General features: G+C 45.1%; 1 protein-coding gene across 1 annotated transcript in view; it reads left to right on the forward strand.

Annotated features, from left to right (window-relative positions):
* USP4 (ubiquitin specific peptidase 4) overlaps positions 1-10310 on the forward strand; it is a 140160-nt gene that overhangs the window by 114479 nt on the left and 15371 nt on the right. Inside the window, exons 14-17 of the mRNA XM_024211357.2 lie at positions 1237-1428; positions 2705-2793; positions 4279-4491; positions 4571-4641. Coding sequence (XP_024067125.1) covers positions 1237-1428; positions 2705-2793; positions 4279-4491; positions 4571-4641 — 565 coding nt within the window. The remainder of the gene's footprint in view (positions 1-1236; positions 1429-2704; positions 2794-4278; positions 4492-4570; positions 4642-10310) is intronic.

Below are 10310 nucleotides of genomic sequence, written 5' to 3' on the forward strand. Positions count from 1 at the left end.
CTTTTTCATCATGACTATTTAGTTTCTTTAGTAGCTTTTGTGAGGGACTTCGCGAAAGGCCTTTTGAAAGTCTCAATGAATTGTTTGCCTGTATCCACTTGTTTATTAACTAATAGATTAGTGAGACTTGATTTTCCTTTGCAGAAACTTTGCTGATTATACCCTGTCATAGTGTGCTCTTCCTAGTGTCGTATTCTATTTTTAAATTATCATTTAGACCAAATTACTAGGTACCAGAAGGAAGGTGTTCTGGCATTTAATTCCCCACATGATCCTTAGTGTCTCTTTAAAATATAGGCACAACACTTGGTACTGTCCAGTTCATGAAATTCTTTAGAAGGGACCATCACTGCAAAAACTCAAGAAGTGGCAAATGCTGATTCTTACAGCTCTATCAGCTGCCTTTAACATCATGGGATATAAGTATTGCTGACATGTCTGTGGTTCCTAGTAGGAGCAGGTGGAGCTGCTCCTGAGTGGCTCTACTCACTTATTCCAGCGGGTAGTTTTGGGCAGTTGTTTTTAAGCTCTTTATTGCAAAGTACTGTAAAGTTACAGCTTGTTGCCCCTCTGGTATAGAAGTGTGCTGGGATGGTTATTAAAGTGATATGGGTTGCAGTGCTTTAGTCTGAGTATGATGCTTAGCTCTGTGTCCCCATTACTTCTGAACCTGCTTGTGCAGTTGAACAAAGGACCCAAGGTCTGTATGAGATTGAAGTCTGGAAGAGGGCTGGCCTTCTGAGGCTCAGTTTGGATAAGGCTGAGGTAAATGTTGATTTTTTTGTGTGGGGGCGAGGGGGCAACCAGAAGGATTTGTCAAGGAATATATGCTGTTTGTTATGTGGCTAGATGAAGGAGATGGTGTGGTTAACTTTTTTCAAAAGGGGCAAAACTTTTATCACACTAGAGACGTATTTTCCTAATGGTGCATTTTAACAAACAGTATCTGTAGTCACCACAGCAGTGTTCTGCGGGAGGCAAGGGAGACAGCAGTGATGAGCTGGGCTCTGGGCAAAGGGGCAGGGATATCGGTCAGCAAAATCCTCAGTGCCTGGGAGGGGTCCATGAGAGAATCTCTCTGGTAAGGTGTGGTCAATAACATGGCAAAAGTTTGAGAACCCCTCTTGTCCTTCCCAAGTGTGAATCTTTTGTAGAACCCTTGCTAGAGTTAATTAGTATTGCTTCTGCCCACTGTGCTGTAGGGGTAGAACTCACCCATTTCTTTCTTTCAAACAGATATGAAGTTTGCAAGTCAAGCGAGGATGGCGCTGAGTGCATCACTCTTTCTGTATACTTCAGAGAAAAGAGAATAAGACAGTCCAGCACTTCTTCGGGGACTGTTCTTTGTGGGCAGCCACTGCTAATCTCTGTGCCCAAACACAAGCTCACTCTGGATCACTTGTACAGTGTTGTTTTCGAACAGATTGGGTAAGTACAGGCATGGTAGTGTGGATGTTTATACAAAATTCTAGTAGTCGCTCATGCAGTTATACTGTAGTGAGTCTGTCTCAACCCCTCTGAGGGCAGGAGGCTGCCCAGTTTCTGGCCCAGAGCTCCACAGCTTTTCCCTGTGACCATGTTTCCTCTGATGGGCATGATTTCTGCAGTGGTTATTTCTTAATAACTAAGCTGTATGTAAACCCTTGTTCTCTGGCTGACAGGCCACCATTAGCCATTCAGAGTGAAGGGACTTGCATGATCACTTTATGATAATTAAGGCAACTCTCTACTCCAATTGATTGCTATAATCTCTCTGCTCTGATTGGCTCCTCTACTTGAATTTTCTAGTTGTTTTCTTTCAACAAAGATGTTGCCACAATGTCTGCCTCCTTCAGCTGAAGCCAAAAGACTTCATGAAAGAGAAGGGTAAAAAACCCAAAAATCAAAAGAAATGGGGCTGAGACTGAAAGACTTACCCCCACCTTCCTTCTTCCACACCCTCCCCAGAGGAAAGGAAGGAAGAAAAATAACCGTGTGTGTGTGTACATACAGCGGCCCCCATTAAAATGTTCAGATATACTGGCAATTGGCGCATGTTATAATGATATTCCCTTTACTATCATCCAGTTGCAGAGATAAAACTGTAAAGGCTTTTGGGTGGGATTTTCAAAAACACTGTTAACCTGAGTTTGCTCCTGTTGAAGCCAGGGCTGCTGTACTTGGTGGTTTGTTTTGATTTGGTTCTGTGGCCACTCAGGCTTGTTCATTGTCTTTAATTGATGTACAGCAGTGGCTCTCAACCTTTCCAGATGACTGCACCCCTTTCAGGAGTTTGATTTGTCTTGTGTACCCCAAGTTACACCTCACTTAAAAACTACTTGTTTATAAAACCAGACATAAAAATACAAAAGTGTCACAGCACACTAGTACTGAAACATTGCTTACATTTTCATTATTACCATATAATTATCAAATAACTCAATTGGAATATAAATACTGCACTTACATTTCAGTGTCTAGTATATAGAGCATTGTATTCAAGTCGTCTGTGTGAAATTTTAGTTTGTACTGACTTCGCTACTGCTTTTTATGTAGCCTGTTGTAAAATTAGGCAAATATCTAGATGTACCCCCTGGAAGACCTCTGCGTACCCCCAGGGGCACACATACCCCTGGTTGAGAACCACTGATGTAGGGGACCCAGGCATTCTGGCATTGGGGCACCAACATGAATGTCCTAACAAGAATACATTTTCTTTGTTTAGCCACTACATTAAATTCCCTCTGACAAAAGAATATTCTAGTGTATGCCTGGACAGTGGGATCTGCAATGGCTCCAGTCGTGGCTGCGAAGGTAAAATGTAATCATTTGGATTGGAGAAGCTTTGCTAGAAGGTCATTCAGACCTACCTCTGTCAGCCTTTAATTTTCTGCTTTATTGCATTATTGTTGTGGATTGTGGACTTTAATGGAATGTTTGGTTCTACACTGTGATTGAATCACATTATTGGAGAGGGCTTCTTATCTGGATGTGTGATGACAATGGCCCACAAAATCTCAAACTCCTCTGGTTTACACAGTGCAGTATGTCAAGTTTGTGTATTTGAAGAACCAGGTGTAGTGCATTAGTCTTCTGCTACACTAGTAGTCTCCTGTCCCTGATCTCTGTCAAATGTTCTAATGGCATTAGAGCAGGTGGCTGAGCAGCAGGAGGGAAAGGGAGGGGTCTTGTGAGGGCATTGTGGTGTAATCAAGTGAGAGGGTGCCCAGAGTCCTGCAGTCTAAAGCTACAGGGGCTCATGCCTGGGCAGAGCCCTGCAGCCTGTTGCACATTTGCACTTCTGTGGAGACACTGCCACAAGAGGATCCTGCTGTGCTGCCATGAGAGTAGCCGTGGGAACAGGGGATATGAAAGAACTTAAAACAAGAGACATGCTGCCTTGCTTTAGAGAAAGGGAGCTACCTCCATTGGACCTACCCATCTCTCTCTGCTGAAAGGACAGACCCCACTGAACCCCTGCCACTCCTCTGTTGGGACATTGCTGGAGCATACTGTCAGCTGTGCTAACTGGCATGACTTGTAGCCCAGTGTCCACCTAGTGTTCTTCACAGGAACAAAATACCTGTTTTGTCCTTACCTTCAGGACCCTTCACAAATTAGCCCCTCTGTCCCCTTCAGTGCACTAATGATCCCACTCTTGATCATGGCTTTCCCTCTTCTCCAACCAGCATCCATTGTTCTTTCTTCCTCGCAACTTCTCCCCAAAGAACAGATTCATGGGGACTGATGTGGTCTGAATTATGTGTCAGGCAGAGAATTAGCCCCAACATTTTGAATGGATTTGAAAGGGGATGGGGCTGTGGAGGTTGCAATGACCTACCTGTGAGATTTTCAATCACTGGCAACTTTCAAATCTAGATTAGAAAAACATCCAAAGTTCTGCTCTAGTTCAAACAGGAATTAATTCAGGGAAGTCCCCGTGCCTGTGTAATACAGGAGGTAAGAGACTATGTGATCACAATGGTCCCCTTTAGAGTCTCGGAATCTGAGATGGTAAAACCCAGGTTGTATTACCTAGATCCCTTGACAGGAAAAATACGCCTTTCAGGTGCAACTGATTAGCAAATGCACATTTCTTCTTTAAAGTGTGAATCTACTGTTTTTAGTTAGTTTATTGTAAAGCAGCTTCTGCCACATCTTTACTGGCATTTGTGTGTCATGTAAGCAGAGTGCCTCTCCTAACGAGCTCACACAGCATGGTTCTCAGTGAGGTACTTGTGTCTCTATAAAGGCTACAGAGCATGCAATATTGTGCTTGTTGTTTTTAATTTTCGCCAGTTGAAGAGATGGAACATCAAGATGGAGATGAGGAGGGCAGGGAAAAAGCCTCAGAAACAGATTCCTGCCAGTCAGAGGGCTGTGCACATGATTTGCTGGGGAAGGAAGGGCAGCATCACAAGAAGCATCTGTTCACCTTTAGCCTTGTGAATTCCTATGGGACCTCTGAGATAAACTCAATTACAACAGAGGGGAAACTTCTAAAACTGAACTGTAAGTATCCTCTGTAACTCTTAGCTCTCCCTTCAGTAGCATGCTGACAGCAACCCTGACTCATTTTTCTGTCCTGCAGCCTATGCCACCCTTGCTATTGACTTGGATCCAGACACTCGGAAGCTGCTGTTTGATGAACAAGAGTCACAGGTCAGTAGTTTGCTTCTTTAAAGGTTGTTGATGTGATCTCTAGTTGGAGCTAAGCAAATGCAGAGATGCTGATACAGAATGCAAGATCAGCCCCCCTCCTAGGAATCAGAGAGTTCAGTATGGAAGGGGGAAATGTATCCGTTTGCCTGAAAACTTCTAATAATAAGGTCTACAGATCCATTCCAGTGGGCCCTCCGCCTACTTCCGCCAAAGGAGGCAGAACCAGAGTTGTCAGTCCCTGGATTTGCCCCAGCCCTGAAAACCTAGCCAGTTTGAGAACTTGCTCAGCAAAGGATAGTTGTATGGTCAGTAGACTAGTTCAGAATTCACTTCCAGAACACTAGAAAGATATTACAGTTATGTTCTGCAGAGCTTAACAGGAACTTCAAAATTTCTTAGTGACTTAAATCTTGAATTGGGGTCCCAGTTTGTAATTAAGAATGATCTGCTCTGTGTCTGGTCTGGATCTATGGACCTTACTGCTGAGAGAAAGGAAACTTTCAGGTAAGCATGGGGAAATGTTTCTACTTTCTCATGCTAGGGTCCACAGACCTGTTAAAGTGAGATTTTGATTGCAGTGTGCATGTAGGGAGGGAGAAAACTGACACAAACCTACCCTCATTTACAACAGACAGGCATGTACATATGCAGTCACATGCTGCCCCTGCATATTAACCACATTTCGGATCCAAGAGTATCCTGGGAGGCAATACAGGTAAACGCCAGTTCTTCAAGTGATTGCAAATACCCATTCCACTGTTTGTGTGCTCCAGTGTACAGGTGTAGGAGAGTTTCAGCTGTTAGTGTTACCCGTTGGGGCGACCTGAGCACCTACACTATGCAGGCATAAAGGGATGAACTGCCCTGACCCCCTTTAGTTCCTTCCTACCCTTTGTGACAGTTGTTGGAGTTCCCTGGTCTTGCTTCTGCAAGTCTCTACTCAGTACCTGTAAATAGTACCCCTCTATAGTCAGTACAGAAAAGAATTGTTTTTGTTACTTCGTGTGGTTCTGGCACCCAGTTTGGGTACCGGCCCCAGTACCGAAGATATGCCATGCTCTTTGGGTTTCAAGCCCTGACACTCTAGCAGCAAGGCAATGCCTAATAGTGACCCTCACCCCAGCTGCCTTAAGTTCATGTGAGTGACAGGTGTGGCATTTGTAAGAGCATTAAGCCTCATTCTAAAAAAAGATAGGGCAGCCAGCTTAAAATGTCTCCTGATGGAACTGGCACTGTGTCCTTCATCTGAGCCATCTGCCTCAGTCTGGGTACCGAGCACCTTGGCGTTGGTCAGGAGCAGCTCACCACTGGGCAACCGGTACCAAGAGACAGATCAGCATCTCTAGTAACAGAGGCATCAGAAATTGTAGTTGATACGAGGCATGTCGACAGATGTAAAGAGGATGAGTTCTTCTAAAGACTCGGGAGGGCATTCAAAGAGGAAGCACTCACCAAAGCATACCTCTAAACAGGGAAGTTTGTTGACGTCAGAGCTCAGTGCAGGCCTGTTGAGACCGACTCCCGAAGCACCTTAGTCGGCATCTCCTTGCACCACAGTGTGTCTTCCTGGTACTGTCTACCCCTAAGGCATTTGAGGCTACAAGAGGGTTGTTAAATCTCTGTGTCGCCATCACCAGCAGTTCAAAAGCCTCTCCAGGCCCCCAAGCTACTGCCTCCAGTGCCTTCACCCCTGCACCAAGCAGTTCCATCTGATTTTGCCATCAGGGTACCAGTTAGGGCTGTACCATCCAAGGAAAAGCCACAGATGATCTCCCCAGCTCCCCTTTCTTCAGATTCTGAGCCGCCTTCACTGCTACCAATGGGTACAGCCATGACCACAAGAAGAGGTTTCTTCCTCATCAGACTCTGAAGTGGGATCCTATGTATCGTAGCTGGTCCCATCAGGAGGGATGTGTCGCTACCCTGTGTGGTTTCTGCCTCAGTACCAGCAAGATGCTTATAGGAGGGACCTCAGGACTATGCATAGTTGGGGACTGGGCCCTTACTGGTGGACCTTTTGGAACCTGTGGGGCTTCCTGCCCAATCAGTAGCATCCCTGCAGCCACCTCAGTTGGCTTCATCTACTGGTGTCAGGAGCATTGATACCGCTGTGGCATATCAGGGTGCAATCCAGACCAGGGAGTGGCTGTGTCACCCCTGCCCTGTAACCTGGGGTGCCTTTGCAATGCCTTGCTGTAACCTCCAATATGGACTGCTTTAAAATAGCCATCAGTCTGCCGGTCACTCCTAGATGCTTGTGTGAACTGCAGCCTGCCAGCCACACCTGGGCTCTCAACAGCCTTGATTATTACTGCACGGTGACCTCAACACACTTCCAATCCCAAACTTTCCCCAGAAATGTATGTTCTGCAGTGTCCAGCCCTCTCCGACAATGTCCAGAAATACTGTTTGTTATTCCCTTAAGGGTATAATGTACACCAGCTTATCTGATAAGGCACTTCAATTTACACAGTGTATTAGATGAAACAATAAAACAAATTTATTAACTAGAAAGAGAGTGATTTTAAGTGAGTACAAGTAATGAGGGATAAAAGTCAGAAATAGTTTTTAAAAAATGATAGCAAAGATAGCACTTTCTAGTGCTTACTTAAACTCTATCAGATTCAAAGCAAAGTTTCTCATCATATGGTTCCAGCTGCATTACTGACCAAACTCTTTAGGTCAGGCGCCCTTTCTCCCAATGTCCAGTGACTGTTTTTCTTTGTCGTCTTCAGTGCAATGCTAGAGACAGACTGGGAGAGAGAGAGAGGTGTCTTGGGATTTTCCCCTCATTTATTTATTATATATGTATGGATGTATGTTTTATTCCCTCTTTGAAAAGTACAGTATTTCCAGCTGAGAACCAGGAGACTGGCAGGAAGGAAACTCCATGCTTTCTCTTTGCTAAGATGCAGATCTTTTTCCCTGCCCCGCTTTCTGGCCGAAGAATGACCACTTTGTAGGTAATGGCCCATCCACTTTGTTGACACCTGGCTGCAGTGTGCGCTTGCCCTTGGTCTTTGAGACACTGGTTTAACCACTCTCCGGACTTACCTGGCAAACATACTTCAGTCATGATTTCAGCTTAGGTTCATAACTTTACCTATAATGTTGCTACATGCACTTTACCATGATGTTTTATGGTATCACACTTTACCAAGCTGGCTGTATTTTACAACTTTACAAGCTGGCTGTATTTTAAAGAAGCCTTACTGAGGGTGCAGGAACAAACAATCCCGATGTGCAGAAAAAATAGCAAATATGGCAGGCTTAACACTTAACACTGAAATCTTCAGTGAGCTTAAACACAAAAAGGAAGCTTACAAGAAGTGGAAACTTGGACAGATGACTAGGGAGGAGTATAAAAATATTGCTCGAGCATGCAGGGGTATAATCAGGAAGGCCAAAACACAACTGGAGTTGCAGCTAGCAAGGGATGTGAAGAGTAACAAGAAGGGTTTCTACAAGTATGTTAGCAACAAGAAAAAGGTCAAGAAAAGTGTGGGACCCTTAATGAATAGGGGAGACAGCCTTGTGACAGATGATGTGGAAAAAGCTGAAGTGCTCAATGCTTTTTTTGCCTCGGTCTTCACGGACAAGGTCAGCTCCCACACTGCTGTCCTGGGCAAAACAGTATGGGGAGGAGGCGAGTAGTCCTCAGTGGTGAAAACAGGTTAAGGACTATTTAGAAAAGCTGGACATGCACAAGTCCATGGGTCTGGATCTAATGCATCTGAAGGTGCTGAGGGAATTGGCTGATGTGATTGTAGAGCCATTGGTCATTATCTTTGAAAACTCGTGGTGATCGGGGGAAGTCCCGGACGATTGGAAAAAGGCAAATATAGTGCCCATCTTTAAAAAAGGGAAGAAGGAGAACACAGGAACTACAGAAAAATCATGGAGCAGGTTCTCAAGGAAACCATTTCGAGGGGAGAGGAAGGTGATCAGGAACAGTCAGCATAGATTCACCAAGGGCAAGTCATGCCTGACCAACCTGATTGCCTTCTATGATGAGAGAACTGGCTCTGTGGATATGGGGAAAGCAGTGGACGTGATATATCTTGACGTTAGCAAAGCTTTTGATACGATCTTCCACAGGATTCTTGCGCACAAGTTAAAGTAGTATGGATTGGATGAATGGACTATAAGGTGGATAGAAAGCTGGCTAGATTGTCAGGCTCAACTGGTAGTGATCAACGGCTCGATGTCTAATTGGCAGCTGATATCAAGCAGAGTACCCCCGGGGTCGGTCCTGGGGCCGGTTTTGTTAAACATCTTCATTAATGATCTGGATGATGGGATGGATTGTACCCTCAGCAAGTTCGCAGATGACACTAAGCTCGGGGGAGAAGTAGATTTTCTGGAGGGTAGGGATAGGGTCCAGAGTGACCTAGACAAATTGGAGGATTGGGCCAAAATAAATCTGATGATGTTCAACAAGGACAAGTGCAGAGTCCTGCACTTAGGAAGGAAGAATCCCATACACAGCCAGTCAGTCCCCAGCCTGTAGTGAAGCAGCAGTTCTGCAGAAAAAGACCTGGGGATTACAGTGGATGAGAAGCTGGATATGAGTCAGCCGTATGCCCTTGTTGCCAAGAAGGCTAACAGCATATTGGGTTGCATTAGTGGGAGCATTGCCGGCAGATTGAGGGAAGTGATTATTCCCCTCTATTCGGCACTTGTGAGGCCACATCTGGAGTATTGTGTCCAGTTTTGGGCCCCCAACTACAGAAAGGATGTGGACAAATTGGAGAGAGTCCAGTGGAGGGCAACGAAAATTATCAGGGAGCTGGGGCGCATGACTTACGAGGAGAGGCTGAGGGAAGTGGTCTGCAGAAGAGAAGAGTGAGGGGGGGATTTGATAGCAGCCTTCAGCTACCTGAAGGGGGGTTCCAAAGAGGATGGAGCTTGGCTGTTTTCAGTGGTTGCAGATGACAGAGCAAGGAGCAATGGTCTCAAGTTGCAGTGGGGGAGGTCTAGGTTGGATATTAGGAAACACTGTTTCACTGGAATGGGTTACCTAGGGAGGTGGTGGAATCTCCATCCTTAGAGGTTTTTAAGGCCCAGCTTGACAAGGTCCTGGCTGGAATGATTTAGTTGAGTTTGGTCCTGCTTTGAGCAGGGGGTTGGATTAGATAACCTCCCGAGGTCTCTTGCAACCCTAATCTTCTATGATATTACTGATCAGCAAGTTATGAGTTTTCAAATGATGAGCGTACCTTATACAAAGATTATTACAAGAGGGTGTGAACATGAGTGTATTCTGTCACACCAATCAATAGCTTCCCTGTAGCCACCTCAGTTGGCTCCATCTACTGGGCATCAAGAACTTTGAACATTGACTGAACAGATTTTAACTATATATAGACAATAGATTTCCAAAAGAGTCCGCACTTCCATTTGAAATTTTTTAGGGGTCCACAAATGAAGATTGTTGAAAACCACTGCTCTGGCAGACCTTGGCTTCCCTGCTCTGACTGCAAAAAGAGTGAAGTACTATGTACCCACCCAGGGGTTCAAGGACCTATATAACCATCCCCCTCCAGGCTCCCTTTAGTGGTACCAGCCACTGAAAAAGAAAGATGAGGGCGCCAGGCACCAACTCTAAAAAGGAGAGGACAAGAGTCATATAAAAAATGGAAACTAGGACAGATTACAAAGGATGAATA

The sequence above is a fragment of the Terrapene carolina genome, unplaced genomic scaffold, assembly GCF_002925995.2.
Source record: "Terrapene carolina triunguis isolate 2854851 unplaced genomic scaffold, T_m_triunguis-2.0 Scaffold310, whole genome shotgun sequence".
Classification (NCBI taxonomy): Eukaryota; Metazoa; Chordata; order Testudines; family Emydidae; genus Terrapene; species Terrapene triunguis.